This window comes from Rhincodon typus, chromosome 8 (genome assembly GCF_021869965.1).
Source record: "Rhincodon typus isolate 14 chromosome 8, sRhiTyp1.1, whole genome shotgun sequence".
Classification (NCBI taxonomy): Eukaryota; Metazoa; Chordata; class Chondrichthyes; order Orectolobiformes; family Rhincodontidae; genus Rhincodon; species Rhincodon typus.
Window position 1 is genome coordinate 67,131,004 of NC_063339.1, and position 19,683 is coordinate 67,150,686.

Genomic DNA, 19,683 nt, shown 5'->3' on the forward strand with positions numbered 1-19,683 from the left:
TGTGTCTGTGTTCTTGATCCTTTCCGCATTGGGAATAGTTTCTCCAAATGCACTCTGTTCAGATTCCTTGTGATTTTCAATCCCTCTATCATGTCTCTTAGCCATATCCTCCAACAATAACAGTTATAACTGTCCAGCCTACCTTCATAACAGAAGTTCCTACCCCTTGAAAATATTCTCATAAATCTCTTCTGTGTGCTCTTCAATTTTTTCATCTCCTTCCTAAACGCTGAGGCCAGTATCTTACATAATCTTAGATTCATCATAGAATCCCTACCATGTGGAAACAGTTCATTTGGCCCAACAAGTCCACACAGATCCTCAGAGCATCTCACCCAGACCCATCCCCTATAACCCACCTAATCTACACATCCCTGAACACTATGGGCAATTTAGCATGGCGAATCCACCTAGCCTGCACATCTTTGGACTGTGGGAGGAAACTGGGGCACCCAGAGGAACCCCATGCAGACACAGGGAGAATGTGCAAACTCTGCACAAGTTCGAAAACAACCTGCAAAATGCTGTTACACTCTATGCCCTCATTAATAAAGCCTAGGACACTATCAGCTTTATTAACTGATCTGTCAACCTGTCCTGCCACACTTAATGTGATAAGCATATAAACCCAGGACCCTCTGCTGTTGTGCCCATTTTACAGTTGTACCTTTTATTTTCCACTCTCCCTTTTTAAAATGAAATTAAATCACCTTTCACTGCATCAAACCTCTGTCTGCCATCAATCCACCCATCCCACTAACCCCTGAGGTTCTATACAAGCTTCCTTACAACTTGCAATGCTTTCAGATTTTGTACCATTACCAATTTTGAAATTATGCCACAGAGTTGAAGATCTTATTGGTATTGTACTATGGGCACCCAATAGTCAGCAGGAAATTGAGAAACAAATTTGTAAGAATAATAGGGTGGTTATGGTAGGGGATTTGAACTTTCGAACATATGTTTGAAAGTGTTACGGGCTTGAATAGAGAGGAATTTGTAGAGTGTGTAGAAGAAAATTTTCTGTTCAGTATGTGGATGTACCTACTAAAGAAGGTGTAAAACTTGACCGACTCTTGGGAAATAAGGCAGAGCAGGTGATTGAAGTGTCAATGTAGAGCACTTTGGGGCCAGTGACCATAATTGTATTAGTTTTAAACTGGCTCGAAGGTATTAGTTTTAAAATAATTATGGAAAAGGATAGACCAGATCCAAAATTTAAAGTTCTAAATTGGAGGAAGGCCAATTTAGAGGGTACTAGGCAAGAACTTTCAAAAGTTAATTGGGGGTGGATGTTCGCAGCTAAAGGGTTGGCTAGAAAATGGGAAGACTTTAAAAGTGAGAAAACACAAGTCCAGGACAGAATGTTCCTTTTAGGGTGAAGGGCAGGCTGGCAGGTGTAGAAAATGCTGGATGACTAGAGAAATTGAGGTTTTGTTCAAGAATAAGAAGGAAGCATATGTTTCAGGTATAGTTACTCTCCGTAGAAGAGTATAAAGGCAGTAAGAGTATACTTAAGAGGGAAATCAGGAGGGCAAAAAGGGGACATGACATAGCTTTGGCAAATAGGATTAAGGAGAATCCAAAGGGATTCTACAAATACATTGAGGACAAAAGGGTAACTAGGGAGAGAATAGGGCCCCTTAAAGATCAGCAAGGCCACCTATGTTTGGAACCGTAGGAGATGGGGGAGATACTAAACGTGTATTTTGCATGAGAGAAGGATAGGGAAGATGGAGAATGTGTAGAAATAAATAGTGACATCTTGAAAAATGTCCGTATTAAGAGGAGGTGGTGCTGGACATCTTAAAATGCATAAAACCCCAGGACCTGATCAGGTATACCTTAGAACTCTGTGGGAAACTAGGGAAGTGATTGCTGGTCCACTTGCTAAGATAGTTGTATCATCGATAGCCACAGGTGAGGTTCTGGAAGACTGGCTAACGTGATGACACGATTTTTAAAAGGTAGTAAGGAAAAGCCAGGGAACTATAGACTGGAGAGCCTGACATCGATGGTGGGCAAGTTGTTGGAGGGAATCCTGAGGAACAGGATTTACATGTGTTTGAAAAAGCAAGTTCTGATTGGGGACAGTAAACATGGCTTTGTGTGCGAGAAATCCTGTTTCATGAATTTGATACAACAAGGTGCAGGCTGGATGAACACAGCAGGCCAAGCAGCATCATAGGAGCAGATGCTGCTTGGCCTGCTGTGTTCATCCAGCCCTGCACCTTGTTGTTTCGGATTCTCCAGCATCTGCAGTTCCTACTATCTCATGAATTTGATTGAGTTTTTTGAAGGAGTAACAAAGGATTGATGAGGGCTGGGTGGTGAACTTGATCTATATGGACTTCAGGAAGGCATTCAACAAGGTTCCTCATGGTACACTAGTTAGCAAGGTTAGATCACATGGAATAGAGGGAGGACTAGCTATTTCAATACAGAACTGGCTTGAAGGTAGGAGACAGAAGATGGGGTGGAGGTAGCGGGTTGCTTTTCAAACTGGAGGCCTGTGACCAGCAGTACGTCATATGGATTAGAGCTGGGTCCACTGCTTTTTGTCATTTATATAAATGATTTGGATGTGAACATAGGAGGTATGATTAGTAATTTTGCAGATTACACGAAAATTGGAGGTGTAGTGACAGGATCTTGATCAGATGGGCCAATGGGCCAAGAATTGGCAGATGGAATTTAATTTAGATAAACGCGAGGTGCTGCATTTTGGAAAGGTAAATCGGGATAGGACTTGTATACGCTTAATGGTAGGGTCCTGCGAGTGTTGCTGAACAAAGAGACCTTGGAGTGTTAGTTCTTAGTTCCTTGAAAATGGAGTCCCAGTTAGATAGGATAGTGAAGAAGTACATTGAGCAGAGGAGTTGGGAGGTCAAGTTGCAGCTATACAGGACATTGGTTAAGCCACTATTGGAATACTGCTTGCAACTCTGGCCTCCCTGCTACAGGATGGATGTTGTGAAACTTGAAAGAGGTCAGAAAAGATGTCGTCAGGGTTGGAGGTTTTAAGCTATAGGGAGAGGCTGAATACACAATGGCTATCTTCTCTGTAGTGTCGGAGGCAGAGGGGTAACCTTATAGAGGTTTATTAAATCATGAGGGGCGTGGATAGGGTAAACGGACAAGGTCTTTTCCTGGGGGTTGGGGAGTCCAAAATGAGAGAGCATAGGTTTAAGGTGAGAGGGGAAAGAATTAAAAGTGTCTGGCAGCATCTGTGGAGAGAAAACAGAGTTACCATTTAGTGTCCAGCAATCCTACTTCACAGACAAAAAAAAACTGCAGATGCTAGAATCCGAGGTAAACAAACAGGGGCTGGGAGAACACAGCAATCCAGGCAGCATCTGCAGGAAAGGAGAAGTCAATGTTTCAGGTATTACTCTTCATCAGGATCCTACTTCAGAAACTTTCTTAAGGCCTTTTTTTCATTCCACCAGTCAGTTATCTGATTCTGTGAAGGCTAAAGCTAAAATGCAAAGCTTAATCCTTTGTTTAAAAAGCTGAAATTCAGATAGGATGTCTAGTTTGTGCTAGGTTTTCTTTGTGATCATGAGTTTGATGTTGTTTCTTTTATGAATGCTGTCAACGTACAGCAGATCTATAATTTTGATGCTCCATACGCTGATGCAGCTGTGTTTTTCCTTTCTTCCCTGCTTAGCTTTTGGCTGTACCTCGGGACTTTCCCATTTAGCACATTTTCTTTTGCATGAGAATGGCACCTCATGACCTTTCCACAACCTTGCAGCTTTTGCAGCCATTTCAATATCAACTTTAAACAACTGATCCAACTAATCCACAATTCTTGTACTTGTCAGCATCATTTTTTAAGAGTGATTTTGACTCCAGGGGTTTCCATGTACATACATGTTGTGTTCTCCTTCAAATCTTGCCTGAGGCTTTTCATAGTCACAACACTGCCTTTGCACCATCAAAGATAAACTACCATTGCTTACTATGTTATCATTTTGTGCTTCCCCATACCCCAATGGCCCAGTAGTTTCTGTTTATTTCAAGATCTATTACAGGACTAACAGACAGATTTATTACAGAGATTCAGCAACCGTTGTGATAACAAAGTGCAGTCAGAACTTTCTCCAAGAGCAAATTGGGCACAACCCTGAAACCTGCTATATGATCATAGGCACCTGGGAGGTGAAAGCCAGGTCAGGGGCGATCATCTGTTTCATTTTCAGCTTAGTTTGAAGGCAGCAAGACTTCATTAATGCAAAAGACCTTGGTTCTCCAAATGGAAGGCAAAGCTGGAGAAACATGGGGAAGGAGGTGTGGACAGTGCAATTTACCTGAGAGAGAGCCACTCCCCCCACCCCCTAGCAATCTGTCACACTACTTGCTGTAAACTCGATTATCAATAGCTGTGAGTCACATGTTCTACATCCGAGCTACTTGTGCATTATTATTTTTCCTCTTAGCAATAACACACAGTTGGGAATTGAAGTTAAAATATTTTCAAGTTGCAAGTAAACCCCAAAATGTCAATGGAAAAAGTAACAAAATAAATGCCAATCAATATTACCCACCCTCCTCGGGACACTCCTATTCAATCTGCCCACACATCCAGGCTTGTACCATTCAATCCCTTCTCCCTACCCACTTCCATAGAAACACAGAAGATAGGAAGAGGCCATTCAGCCCTTCGAGCCTGCTCCACCATTCAGCACAATCATGGCTGATCATCCATATCAATAGCCTAATCCTGCTTTCTCCCCATAACCTTTGATCCCATTCGACCCAAGTGCTATATCTAGTCACCTCTTGAATACATTCAAATGTTTTGGAATCAACTTCTTGTAGTAACAAATTCCACAAGCTCACCACTCTTTGGGTGAAGAGACGTCTCCTTATCTCCATCCTAAATCGTCTACCCCAAATCCTCATACTGTGACCCCTGGTTCTGGGCACACCCACCATCGGGAACATCCTTCCTGCATCTACCCTGCCCAGTCCTGTTAGAATTTTATAAGTCTCCATGAGATCCCCCTCATTCGTCCGAACTCCAGTGAAAACAATCCCAGCCTAGTCAATCTTTCCTCATACGTATGACCGGACATCCCTGGAATCAGCCTAGTAAACATTCCCCTCCCCAATTTCCTCAATCATCTCTCCCCATTCAACGCACTCCCCAATATCAATCCTTTCCCTCCCCAATTCCCTCTCTCATCTTAAATCTTTCCCTCCAAAATCCCATCCTCAACTCAATCCTCTCCAGAATTCAGAATTCCCTGCCAACTCACTCCTCTCACATCAATCCCCTCCCCCCATTCTCCTCCTCCAATTCTCTGCCTCCACATTTCCCTCCCCTCATCCCTCACTCTCAATTCTCTCTTCCTGAATATCTCCAAAACGCCCCCTTCAATTCTCTCACATCATAATCCCCCTCTTACTCCCCTCCACCCAAGTTCACCTCCTTCAATCCCCTTCCCAACATTGCCTGTCTCAGCCCCTTAGCCCCCAATCTCCCCCCCCCCCCCCTTCCCCCCCCCCCCACACTCACCTCCCCCCCCCCCACCCCCCCTCCCCCCCCCCCCCGCCCCCTGGTCCCCAATCTCCCCCCCACCTCCGCTCCACATTCACCCCTCAGCCCCTTGATCCCCAATCTCCCTTCCCCTCCACATTCACCCCTCTGCCCCTTGTCCCCAATCTCCCTTCCCCTCCACATTCACCCCTTGGCCCCCAAACTCCCTTTCCCTCCACATTCACCCTTCAGCCCCTTGGTCCCCAATCCCCCTTTCCCTCCACATTCACCCCTCAGCCCCCAATCTCCCCTCCCCTCCACATTCACCCCTCTGCCTCTTGGCCCCCAATCTCTCTTCCCCTCCACATTGACCCCTCAGCCCCCAATCTCCCTTTGCCTCCACATTCACCCCTCAGCCCCTTGGTCCCCAATCTCCCTTTGCCTCCACATTCACCCCTCAGCCCCCAATCTCCCTTTCCCCAACCCTAACCAGTCTCCTCATCCCCTCACAGACAACAAGGTGCAGGGCTGGATGAACACAGCAGGCCAAGCAGCATCATAGGAGCAGAGAGGCTGACGTTTCGGGCCTCGACCCTTCATCAGAAAAGGGGGAGGGGGAGGGGGTTCTGAAATAAATAGGGAGAGAGTGGGAGGCGGATAGAAGAGGGATAGAGGAGAGGATAGGTGGAGAGGAAACAAACAGGTCGAAGAGGCGGGGATGGAGCCAGTAAAGGTGAGTGTAGGTAGGGAGTTAGGAAGGGGATAGGTCAGTCCAGGGAGGACGGACAGGTCAAGTGGGCAGGATGAGGTTGGTCGGTAGGAGATGGAGGTGCGCTTGAGGTGGGAGGAGGGGATAGGTGGGAGGAAGAACAGGTTAGGGAGGCAGGGACGAGCTGGACTGGTTTTGGGATGTGGTAGAGGGAGGGGAGATTTTGAAACTTGTGAAATCCACATTGATACCATTGGGCTGCAGGGTTCCCAAGCGGAATATGAGTTGCTGTTCCTGCAACCTTCGGGTGGCATCGTTGTGGCACTGCAGGAGGCCCAGGATGGACATGTCGTCTGAGGAATGGGAGGGGGAGTTGAAATGGTTCGCGACTGGGAGGTGCAGTTGTTTATTGCGAACCGAGCGTAGGTGTTCTGCAAAGCGGTCCCCGAGCCTCCGCTTGGTTTCCCCGATGTAGAGGAAGCCACACCGGGTACAGCGGATGCAGTATACCACATTGGCAGATGTGCAGGTGAACATCTGCTTGATGTGGAAAGTCTTCTTGGGGCCTGGGATGGGGGTGAGGGAGGAGGTATGGGGGCAGGTGTAGCACTTCCTGCGGTTGCAGGGAAAAGTGCCGGGTGTGGTGGAGCTGGAGGGGAGTGTGGAGCGGACAAGGGAGTCACGGAGAGAGTTGTCCCTCCGGAAAGCAGATAAGGGTGGGGAGGGAAAGATGTCTTTGGTGGTGGGGTCAGATTGCAGATGGCGGAAGTGTCGGAGGATGATGCGTTGGATCCGGAGGTTGGTGGGGTGGTACGTGAGGACGAGGGGGATTCTTTTTTGGTTCTTATTGCGTGGACGGGGTGTGAGGTATGAGGTGCGGGAGATGTGGGAGACACGGTTGAGGGCGTTCTCGACCACCGAGGGGGGGAAGTTACGGTCCTTGAAAAACGAGGACAACTGAGATGTACGGGAGTGGAATGCCTCATCCTGGGAGCAGATGCGGCGGAGGCGAAGGAATTGGGAATAGGGGATAGCATTTTTGCAGGAAGGTGGGTGGGAGGAGGAGTATTCTAGGTAGCTGTGGGAGTCGGTGGGCTTGAAATGAATATCGGTTTCTAGGTGGTTGCCCGATATGGAGACAGAGAGGTCCAGGAAAGGGAGAGAGGTGTTAGAGATGGTCCAGGTAAACTTAAGGTTGGGGTGGAAGGTGTTAGTGAAGTGGATGAACTGTTCGAGCTCCTCGTGGGAGCACGAGGCGGCGCCGATACAGTCATCAATGTAACGGAGGAAGAGGTGGGGTTTAGGGCCGGTGTAGGTACGGAAGAGGGATTGTTCCACGTAACCTACAAAGAGGCAGGCGTAGCTTGGGCCCATGCGGGTACCCATGCCCTACCCCCTTTGTCTGTAGGAAGTGGGAGGAATTGAAAGGGAAGTTGTTGAGTGTGAGGACGAGTTCGGCTAAGCGGATGAGGGTATCAGTGGAGGGGGACTGGTCGGGCCTGCGGGACAGGAAGAAGCGGAGGGCCTTAAGGCCATCTGCATGGGGAATGCAGGTGTAGAGGGACTGGACGTCCATGGTAAAGATGAGATGTTGGGGACCGGGGAATTGGAAGTTCTGGAGGAGGTGGAGGGCGTGGGTGGTGTCACGGACATAGGTAGGGAGTTCCTGGACCAAGGGGGAGAAAATGGAGTCTACATAGGTGGAGACGAGTTCGGTGGGGCAAGAGCAGGCGGAGACAATGGGTCGACCAGGGCATTCAGGTTTGTGGATTTTGGGAAGGAGATAGAAGCGGGCAGTGCGAGGTTGGGGAACGGTGAGGTTGGAGCCCGTGGATGGGAGGTCACCGGAGGTGATGAGGTTGTGGATGGTTTGGGAGATGATGGTTTGGTGCTCAGGGGTGGGGTCATGATCAAGGGGGCGGTAGGAGGTGGTGTCGGAGAGTTGGCGTCTGGCCTCGGCGAAGTAGAGGTCAGTGCGCCATACTACAACTGCGCCTCCCTTGTCCGCGGGTTTTATGGTGAGGTTGGGATTGGAGCGGAGGGCTGCACGTTCTGCGGGGGAGAGGTTGGAGTGGGTGAGAGGGGTGGAGAGGTTGAGGCGATTGATGTCTCGACGGCAGTTGGAGATGAAGAGGTCGAGGGAGGGTAGGAGGTCGCATCGCCTCAGTCCGTCTCCCCCCGCCCGTGGAGAATGGTTCCCCCCCCACCCCCGTCCGTTCTGCTCTGCCGACTGGAGCGGCTCACTGCGTTGAAGGGGGTGGCGGTGTTTGTGTTGGTGTGGGTGGGGGGAGGAGGTTGTTGTTATTGGTGGTGGTGGTGGTGGTGGTTTCGGAAGGTAGCGGCCGCCGCCATGATGATGATGATGATGATGCCGCCGTCGGCGCCTTCGTCATCTCTGTGCTTGTTGAGGGCCGGTCGGGCGGCGGTGAGGGCCGTGACCGGAGGCCGATGCCGGTTCGGCGTCAGGAGCCTGAGCGGCGGGCCGGTCAAGCTGACGGTGAAGCCGCTGAAGAGCCTGGCGGACGAGCCGCTGGCCATCGAGGTGGAGGGGCTAGGCCCAGAGCAGGCGGTCACCCTGCGGGCCCAGGTACTGACCGAGCAAGGGGAGATGTTCCTGTCTTGCGGCCAGTACCGGGCGGACGGCGACGGGCGCGTGGACGTGGGCCAGTCGCCGTCGCTGGGCGGTGACTACAAAGGGCTGGCGCCCATGGGCCTCCTGTGGACTCTGGCCCCCGCCCCTATGGAGTGGCCCTACCAGAAGCTCAGCCAGGCCCACCTGATCGGCAGCCCCATGGTCGTGGACCTGCGTGTCCACTCGGGTCACACCGGCAAGAACAACATCCCCGGGCCTGCCCTGGCCAACCAGAAGTTCGAGAGGTGGTACAGCAAACCCGGACTGCGCCGCATCAGGCTCAGGGAAGGCAATATTAGGGGCAGCATTTTTATCCCCCCAGGTGAGCGCGGGGTGTCTCCGCTCTTGCATCATTCTCTGTAGGGGTCCGCATGTACTTATCATCAGTGCATGAACTCTTTTGGTGAAGAAAGTCTGTCAAACTCCCTTCCCACCGTAATAAACCAGTAATGAATAAGAAGCCAACGAATGAATTTTATTCAGTGCAGGACCAATGTATTTTGGGGAAAAAACAACATATTGGTAGTTTTGAAATGGCCTTAAAATTCTGCAGCAGAGATACTCAGACCCTAGGTTCCAGTAAACCATGGTTGGAACTGCACTGCTACAACTGGACCATCGGAAACAGGGCTGAAAGAGAGCTCCGCTGACCTGGTACAGAGTTAGTAAGAATTTTCCTGCTGTGTTCCTCCAGCTCCACGCTGACAAAGTACAGTTTTCCTGATGAGGAATTAAACTGAGGCCCCCTTCTGTGTGTTCTGATAGCTGTGAAAGATCCTATGGTGCTCTTTTTACAAAAGGAGCAGGGAGAGCCTGGCTAGTACCAATCAATTTCATAAACTGTTCCTCTCTTCACAGACGCTGCCAGACCGGCTGAGTTTCTCAAGCATTTTTTGTTTTTGTTTTACAAAATATAGGTTGCCTGGTTGTTATCTGACTGTCATGTTTGGATGTCTGTGCGAGTTTGCTGAGCTGCATGTCTCCTACGTTGTAAACTATACTTCACATAACACTTGATTGGTTTTGAAGTGCTTTGAGACATCTATTCATCATGTAAAATGCTACAGAAATGCAAGTTTGATTTGATTTGAGGCAAATTTAATCAATTCATAACATTCTTGAAAGTATTACGATGCAAATCTATTACTGTCCATGTTTAAAATTGCAAAAAACACAAACAGTTAGTTGAACCTTATAATGTACTCCATACTTATTAAATTTAGTTTTCAGTGCCAGATTGCTTGATCATTATTAAGACATAGTTGAACTGAAATGACTTCACATACCTCTATTTGTGGCAAGCATATTCTTCAGCTGCAGAAGGAAAGCTGTATTAGAACTTAACGTCATTCAGTACATTTGAATGGGGAACCAGATGGAGTGTACAGCAGACAGCACATCTCAAATAACGACTTCTGTTTAAGTCCACATACTGGAAATTGCTATCTAAAGTGTGCATAAATACCAATGTCAGAAGTCACACAGCACCAGGTTATAGTCCAATAAATTTATTTGAAATCACAAACTTTCGGAGCACTGCTCCTTCGTCAGGTGAAGCAGAGCTCCGAAAGTTTGTGATTTCAAATAAATTTATTGGACTATAACCTGTTGTGTGACTTCTGACTTTGTCTGCCCCAGTCCAATACTGGCACCTCCACATTACGAATAACAATGAGCATTGCTAACCTTATGGTTATTTTCCTTTTTAAAATCTGATTTACAGTGTGTTACCAGAACTGAAAAGTTAGGGCAACACTGAACAGATTTTTCTGATGAAGGGTCTAGGCCCGAAACGTCAGCCTCTCTGCTCCTATGATGCTGCTTGGCCTGCTGTGTTCATCCAGCCCTGCACCTTGTTGTCTCGGATTCTCCAGCATCTGCAGTTCCTACTATCTCTCTCACTGAACAGATTTAGTCTTTTTCTATCCCTTTAGAAAGTGAAAGCAGAGAGGTGACCTAATAGATGTCCTGAAAATTGCAAGGCTGTTTGATAAGATGCACAGGAGAAGACAGCATGTCCACTTATGGGAGACTGTAAAATTAAGGGGCAGAAATGCAAAATAGTCACCAATAAATCCAATAGGGAATTCAGAAGAAATTACTCCGTGTGGCAAGAATGTGGATTTGCTATCACAAGTAGTTCTGAGGCAAAAGAAGTAGATACTTCTAAGGGAAACTAAATATTTACCTAAGGGAGAAAGGAGTGGGAAGTTATGCTGAAGTGAAGCTGGATAGAAGAAAGTACATGTGGAGCATAAACATAGACAAGTTGAGCCAAATTGCCTACTTCTATGTTGTATGTTGTGTGCAATGCACAGATTGTTGATGTTTTTAATCAACCTGTTGAGACACATTGTGACACACCTCTGGAGCCGGTGGGTCTTAAACCATGCTTTCTGACCTAGTGGTAAGGTCAGATTGGGTCATAAAACAGATTGCAAAATTACCAAAATTATAGCTTCTAACATAATTGAGACAGCTTATAGAAAAGACCTTGGCCGTTTTCACTGTGATACAACATTCTCAACCCATTTTTAAAAACATTTCCCTATGTTTATTAACAGTGGTTTATGTTTTATTTATTCTGTTTCTTAAGGGGATGGCCCCTTTCCTGGAGTGATAGATCTTTTTGGAGATGAAGGAGGTCTGATTGAGTTCCGAGCATGTCTCCTTGCAAGCCGAGGCTTTGCTACTCTTGCTCTCCCTTACTTTGGTTTTGAAGATCTACCAATGGCCATGACCGATTTTCATTTAGAATACTTTGAAGAAGCTGTAAATTATCTAAAGAAACATCCAAAGGTGAGTTCTATACGATGGAAGCCCAGAGATTTAACTTGCTGTGGAACAATGTATTTGCAGTTATAATGTTTATCAATGAAATTATTGAGATACACTTATTATGGGGTATGTTTTACTTTAGATATCTTGTTACTACCAGTGTCAGCTGCCCTTTGGCCGGTGGCATTTTTACCTCTGACTAGTGGATTCAAATTTGACTCCAGGACTTGAGCACAAAATTCAAGGCTGATACCACTCTACAAGTTGAGGAAACACTTTGTCAGAGGTGCTGTCTTTTGGATGTGTTAAATCTGTGACTCATCTGCCTCCAGGTGAATAGGTTAAAGATCCATAGATCTGTTTTGAAGAAGAACTCTGACGAGACACTGGATGCTTTCTCTACACAGATGCTGTCAGATCGAATGAACTTCTCCAGCAATTTCTGTTTTGGTATTATTGTCAGTATTTAATCAATTCAGCGAAGTGGCTCAATGGTTAGCAAAGACAGCTCAGTAGTTAGCACTGCTGCCTCACAGCACCAGGGACCCAAGTTCACTTCCAGACAGGGTGACTGTCTGTGTGAAGTTTGCATGATCCCACCCCGTATGCATTGGTTTCCGCTGGTTTCCTCTCACAGTCCAAAGGTTAGGTGGATTGGCCATGCTAAATTGTCTGTGGTGTCCAGGGATGTGCAGGTTAGTTGGGTTAGCCATGGTAAATACGGACTTGCGGGGTTAGGAAAGGGAGCTGATTCTGAGTGGGATGCTCTTCAGAGGGTCAGTGCAGACTGAATGGATCGAATGGCCTCTTTCTACACTGTAGGGAATCTGTACTCCGTTCTGAAACACATCATAAAAACAGATTAACTGGTCATTATCATTTTGCTGTTTGTGGGAGCACCTGTGCACAAATTGCTACCATATTTCTTGCGTTGCAACATGGTAAAACTACTTCATTGTCTGTAAAATACTTTGGGATGTTCTGTAGTTGGGAAAGTGCCATATAAATGCAAATCCTTTCTCATTGTGCCAGCCTTCTCATGGAGACCTTCTTAGCCAAGTTCTGTACTTTTCTTCAGTTATTCTTCTGCCTCATTCAATACCCTTTCTGAAATCATCTATCTAAATAACCGCTTGCTGTCTTGAGCCAAATCCCTCAGAAACACTGCCTAAATAACATCCATTCCTGTCCCTTCCCAATCTAACTCCATTGAAAATGCTTCTGTCTTTCCCTCGCTACTTCCCTCCATTTCAAAACTCCTCAACATACCCCCGCTTTAAACTACTGCTCCATTCACATCTCTGCCTTGTCGTCAACCACTGAATCCATTGCACCTGATTCCCTTTTTCTCTCCCTAATTTGACAGCAGCAATTTTGCATTCTAATGACTCCAATCTCTTGCACGTCTCCCTCCTATTTCCCTATCATTGGCGGTCACGTCTTCAGCTGTTTGTGTCTCTCATTCTGAGTTCTCTCCTAGCAGCTTCTCCACCTCACTCGCCTTCATTGAAAGACTTTTTAAAGCTTACCATCTTACCTACTTAATAATACCTTCACTGACCTAACATCAATTTTTGTCTGATTTCTTCTCTGTGAAGGATAAGGATGCTTTTCATTATCTATATGCATATTTGTAAGCTTGTATTAGTGCAGGTTGTTGTCTGGGACAAGTGTCTCCCACTTTGCATTAAAAGGTTCAAGTAGCAGTGGTCCCACAGGACAATAGGGCTGCTGTCTCATTAGAGAGAGATGACTGGTGGTGGTTTAACCTAAGGGTCACTATGCCTCAGTCGAAGAGAGAAGTTGGAGATTCCTTCATGGTAACCTCAGCTGGTGCGGCAATTGAACCCACACTTTTGGCATCACTCCGCATCGCAAACAGCCATTCAGCAATTTTACCCTCATTCCCAGTCCAAAACTCAGGAATTCCTAATATAAGAAGTCAAGCTAGTGTGCTGTCAGTCAGAATAAAGGACTCCTGCAGCCAGGAAGATTCAAATTCGGAGTTGGCCAGCTGTTTGCTCTGCTGGTGAAATGCTTTCATGGAGCTTAAAGTGCTGTGTGGGAGCCCCACAATTGTTTAATTATTGAGGTGATTGTCAGTCCACCACCACTTTGGGCAACTGCTGCTGCCACCAAGAACAAGTCATTCACATCTTAATTCTTTTCCAACGGGTAAAAATATGAATACACCAGGAATGTTTGAGATTCCCAATCATCATGGATTACGTCACACACCCAGTCAATATTTTTATGGGGGAGTCACTTGCCGCCTTGTTTTTTGGACCTGGACTTTTGAGCCTGATATAAAGAAAATAACTTGCTTTAGTAGAATGCCTTTTATAAACATAAGAGATCCCAAAACACTTCACAGTTAATGAACTATTTGGAACTTACGTCAGCATTTTAATATGGCAGTCCGCTATGCTGAAATAGACTTGGAAACAAATTGTGTAAGCTGGTAAGAAGCTTTCAGCGAAGGAGAGAATTTGGAACCCGAGACCCAGATAATTTTCTTTTCCAGGAAAGTGAGGTTGGGCCTCGCAGGACAATTAGCTTCTTTAGCCTGATTATATTTGAATTAAGGATAAGATTTCACTTGTCAAAACTATTTTGAGCTGGGATTTCAAAAGATGGTATTCAAGTTTAACAAGTTTTCAGTAAGAAACAGATAATTGCACTAAATATTTTAAAAATGTTGACAAGTAATCTGGTAACGCTTCATCAGTCAACATATCACAATGTCTTAATGGTAATGTTTTTATTTTGGATTATTACACCTTTTTAAAAAAACCTGAAAAGAGATTGCTGGACTTGGTTTATCCACAATCAAACAATACATTATTATGTGTGGGTTTGAATTTCAGTTTTCTCTTCATCTTTGTTGGCTTCTCCCTCCCATTAATTGTTGCTTATCTCCTCTTTTTCAATATGTTGTTCTCACTATTGTTCCTTGATGATATTCAAATGTATTTTTCAGGTCTGTTGCTTAGTCAACAAACACACTGGGTCACCTTGTCACCACAACATTGTTATATCATGGTGTGCAGTCATATTCTTATCCTAAATGATGGTGGCCCAAGGAAAATAAATTGCTTCTTGATTGAATGTTCCTTTTCATGATATGTTCTTCAATTCTGTTAAAGTACATCATTTTTGAAGGTTACTTTTATGATTTCTAATATTGAAATTGAAATGAAGCTAATATTTGCTGTATCGTTTCTTAACACACATTTCACTGTCAGTGTTACAAATAAATAGATTTTTTTAATAGATTTTTTTTTTACATGAATACTGAAGGAACATACACAAGAATTATTTAGACTTAACGTATGTTGCAATAATAGATTTTGAATTTTTGTAGGTGAAGGGACCAGGTGTTGGAGTAATCGGGTCTTCAAAAGGAGGAGATTTGGCTCTATCAATGGTCACATTTTTACCACAAGTTGTAGCATCCGTTTGTATTTCTGGCTGCCACGCAAACACTATAACTCACTTGCATTATAAAGGTATACATCTCCCCAGCTTGAGTTATGATGTAGATCGTATCGTTGTTTTGGACTCAGGAATTCTAGATATATCCAAAACACTTGAAAACCCCAGCACAAACGAAGGCAGCATCATCCCATTGGAAAAAGCTGAAGGACACATCTTGTTTGTGGTAGGAGAAAGTGACAAGATCTGGAACAGCAAACAGTTTGCTGATGAGGCGATAAAAAGACTGAAAAAAAATGGCAAGGACAACTATAAACTGCTTAGTTATCCAGGAGCTGGGCACTGTATTGAACCTCCTTGTTCTCCATTTCGTCCTGTCAAGATTGATCGGTTGTATGGACTTCCAGTGCTGTTAGGGGGAGAGGCATTAAAACACTGCTTTGCTCAACAAGATGCTTGGGAAAAAATTCAAGACTTCCTACGTTTACATCTAGGTTGAAGTGATTTAGATTTAACAAGATTCATCTTTATTTAATGCATGTTATTTAGTATAATATATTGTCATAAACTGCATAGTAATTTATATGTAAGGAAGACAATCCAAGACTTCCTGAATTTGTATTTCCGACCACCAATATCTCTATTTTTTGGGTGGGGGTGGAAAAATTAAACTTTAATTTAATAATGCCACAGTGTCAAAATATTTCTTCCTTATTGAGTAGTTCACATTTGCACTGAAACTATTTTGCATTTTTCATTAGTCTTCACTACAAAGGGTTCAGGTAACATTCCAGCAAAAGCTGAAAATTGGAAAATAGAAGTAATGGAAGATCACAGGAAACTTAGTCACCAAGGAAGTAATTTGAACAAATTGTTGAAGCTGGAGCTGACAAGTACCTGAGTACTGATAGGCTTCATCCTATGGCCTTAAGGGAAGTGACTAGTGAGATAATTGATGCATTGATTCTAATATTTCAAAATTCCCTAGAATTGGGATATGTACCATTAGATCGGAAGATAGGAAATATAAAAGGGAGGGAAATGGGAAGCAGGGACAGGTTAACTAGCTTAATATCTGTCATAGGAGAAAAAGAAGCAATTTTTAAAGATATTACAGCACGGCACTTTTAAAAAAAATTAAGGTAATCTGGCAGAGTCAACATGGTTTTGTGACAAGAAAGTCATGTCTAACCAATTTATTGTGGTTCTTTCAAGAAATAACATGCTCCAGATAAAGGGAAACTGGCAGATGTGCTGCACTTAGGTTTCCAGAAGGCATTATTAAGGAGTCACATGAAAGGTTTTATTGAATATAAAGGTACAATGTATGGGGGTAACATTGACATGGATGGAAAATTGGCTAACAAACAGGAAACAGTTTTGACAGAAGTGGGTGTTTTTTTCTGATTGCCAAGATTTATAAGTGGTCTGTGAAGATCACTACTAGGCTTCAAATTGTGACAATTTAACTTTGGGATGAAGAGACTAAAGGTATGTTTGCTAAATTTATTGATGACACAAAGATAGGTAGAAAAGTAAGTTTTGACATGGACATAAAGAAATGAGTGAACAAAGGTCTGGTAAATGGGAGTATAACGTGGGAAAATGTGATGTTGTCTGTATTGGCAGGAATAATAAAACAAAAGTATGTTATTTAATTGAGAGATTGCAGAAGTCTGAGAAACGGAGGGATCTGGGTAGCTTCCTACATTAGTTATGAAATGTTAGTGCGCAGGAATAGCAAATAATTAGCAAAATTAATAGGTTATTATTGATTACTACGAGGGGAATTGAATACTAAAGAAGAGTGGTAATGCTACGTTCTTTAAGGCTGAGACCACCTTTAGAGTACTGTGTATCATTTAGGTCTCCTTATTTAAGAAAGGATGTAAATGTGTTGGATGCAGTTAAGGTTTATTGGACTGATGCTTACAATTGGCAGGTTGTCTTATGATAAAAGTGTGGGCAGGCTAGGCTTGCCTTCACTGGAATTTGGAAGGTTAAGATGTGACTTGATAGAAGCATGTAGACTCCTGAAGGGTCTTTATAGTGTAGATTTGAAGAGGATATTGCCTTTTATGGGAGAATGTACAATTAGGAGTCACTCATAACATAGATGAGGTGAAACCAAATGTGGATTTTATGGCAGAGGTGGATAGATTCTTGCCAGGAGGTGAAAGGCTGTGGGAAGATTAGGCAGGAATGTGAAGATGAAGTCATGATCAGAACAGCCAAGATATTATTAAATGCAGGAGCAAGCTATTCCTACTGCTAAACCTTCATTTTGTATGGAACTGAAAAAAATTTACTTCTAAGATTTCATTTTGTTTCATCCGTCTTTCCTCCTCACTACACCTAAAGATGTTGATGCAGGTTAGACTTCGGTGTCATGGCTTCCAACTAAACATTCATTATCTGTAACCATAGACTGTGAATGTTCACTGCCAACTTAGTCATGTCTACTGAGCTGGGTGAAGTGTAGAGAAGTTCACAACTGAGCCTTGTTTACTCCTACTGTGCATAGTGCATTTCAAGCATAGATTGTTGGATAAAAATCATTGTCATCATGGTTCTCTCTTTCTGCACTCTGTCCCATATTCTATTGATGGTACTGCCCTTCCTTTTCTCCAGTCTCAGCTGTTGTCAATGAAAGACATTATATTTGTATGAAGGTTTCAGAAGAAGGTTAGACCTTCCTCAAATGGCTAGATTAGCTAAAATGTTCAAAAGTGAGATAGTTAATTTTTTATTAGATAAGAATATCAAAGCAAGTTTATGATGGCTGAAGAGAGATTTACTTGTACCACATAATATCATGAGAGCTCTATATAGACTAGATGAAAGTGACTTATTAGGAGAGGACAATAACCAGGGTGCATAAAGCTATAGGCATGAAAATAGGCCATTTGTTTGCCTTATCTACATCTGCCATCATATCTTTTATTCCTGCCATTGGGTAATTTTTTTTTCAGAATTTCTATTGGATGTGTCAGGAATGATCTTCTGTCAGAGGCCTCCAGAGGAAACGTTCTCTCTGTATCCAACCTTACCTAAACCTATCCCCCTAATTATTTCTATCCTGGTCTCCCTACCCACCTTGAACCTGGTGACTAAAGTAGTGGACAATGGAATGTCTCTGAATGATTTTTTTAATTTGGATATTCAGATGCCATTTGGTATAGTATCATAACAGACCTTTGGCTAAAGTTGAGTCTCAAGCGCAGAAGAAATGGGAGCAGAAGCATGCCATTCAGCCCCTTGAGCCTGCTCTGACATTTGGTAGGATCATGAAAGATCTGATTGTGGCCTTAACTCTATTTTTCTGTCTGACACACTTTCCCTATCCAATAACCCTTGATGTCCTTGTCAATCAAATATCCATCTAACTCAGTCTTGAATATTTTCAATAAACTAACTTCTGCTGCTTTCTGAGGAAGTGAATTCCAGGGAAGCAAAATGCTCAGAAAAAAAAGTCCTCATTTGTCTTAAGTGAGACTCCTACTTTTTAAATTGTTCCCTGTTTCTAAACACTCTCACAGAGGAAACATCTTCTCAGCATTTACCTAATCAAATCCCCGAAGAATCTTCAATAAAATCTCCTTTTATCCTTCTAAGTTCCAATGGTAACTGCTCAACCTTTCCTCGTATCATAACACCTTCATCCTCAGAATATGTCAAACGAGCCTTCTTTGAACTGACTCTACTGCAGTTATAAAAGAAAAGATATGAGAGTCCAAAACTACATGGTACTCCAAATGTAGTCTCTAAGGCCTTGTACTAAAGCCAAAGTCCCCACCTTGTGTTGTATTCCATTTGATTTTTTTAATGGACTGCTGTGCTTGTTATGCTCACATTTTGTTATTCATGTGTCAGATCGTGCATTGTGTACATTACGTATCAGATCCCTTCATCCAAGAGTTCTCCAATCTCTCTCTTAAAATAACTTTAAATGGATTGAAGACAAATGATTGGTGATGAAATTAGCTGAGTAGCAGGAGGCAGAGTGGGGATAATGGATTGAAATGCTAAATGGCAGGATGTGACACGTGGGGTCCTCAAGAGACTCGTTTGAAGTCTCGGTTATCCACCAAATTTATTAATAACACAGATGGGATTGAAATGACATATCCAAATTTGCCAATGATACAAAGTTAAGCGGCATTGTACGTAGTATAAATAGAAGCATAAAATTACAAAGAAATCTTGATTGGTTATTTGAAAGAGAAAAACTGTGGAAAATAGATTACAATGTAGAAAAAGTGAAGTCATCTGCTTTGTGTCTAACAAAGATAGAATAGGATGCTTTCTAAATGGTGAGAAGCTAGAAACAGAAGAGGTCCAAAGAAAGAGATCTGGGTACGTAGAATATTAAAATGTCAAAAAACATGGGAAAAATAATTAGAATGATTAATGATTACTGGCCTTATATCTCCAGGACTCATACAAAACAAGTTTATAGATATGCAAATCCTTAGACCACAGGTAGAGTACAGTGAGGGTTTCTGTGCACCACACTTCGTGAGGGTTACACTGATTTAGGAAGGAGTGCAGCATGGATTTACCAAAATAATACCCGACTGAAACAGTAAAGCTGTAAGATTTCACAAGCTATGGTTATATTGATTGCAATTTAGAAGGTTCAGG

The 19,683-nt window shown here is 43.8% G+C and overlaps 2 protein-coding genes across 2 annotated transcripts in view; both read left to right on the plus strand.

The window, feature by feature from the left end:
• Positions 1-8,295: 8,295 nt before the first annotated feature.
• LOC109930455 (acyl-coenzyme A thioesterase 1-like) lies at positions 8,296-15,726 on the plus strand. The gene is made up of 3 exons (XM_020529936.2): positions 8,296-9,148; positions 11,423-11,625; positions 14,969-15,726. Exons 1-3 carry the CDS (start codon positions 8,386-8,388, stop codon positions 15,536-15,538), a joined length of 1,536 nt encoding a protein of 511 aa, XP_020385525.2. The 5' UTR covers positions 8,296-8,385; the 3' UTR covers positions 15,539-15,726.
• Positions 11,519-19,683, plus strand: part of LOC109930448 (acyl-coenzyme A thioesterase 1-like) — a 28,060-nt gene continuing 19,895 nt past the window's right edge. Inside the window, exon 1 of the mRNA XM_048599837.1 lies at positions 11,519-11,625. The gene's annotated coding sequence lies outside the window, so the exon portion shown is untranslated. The remainder of the gene's footprint in view (positions 11,626-19,683) is intronic.

Coding starts and splice junctions, on each gene's coding strand:
- LOC109930455 (XM_020529936.2), top strand. CDS start 8,386: ATGGTTCCCCCCCCACCCCCGTCCGTTCTGCTCTGCCGACTGGAGCGG. Junction 9,149..11,422: donor CAGCATTTTTATCCCCCCAG/GTGAGCGCGGGG, acceptor CTGTTTCTTAAG/GGGATGGCCCCTTTCCTGGA. Junction 11,626..14,968: donor ATCTAAAGAAACATCCAAAG/GTGAGTTCTATA, acceptor GAATTTTTGTAG/GTGAAGGGACCAGGTGTTGG.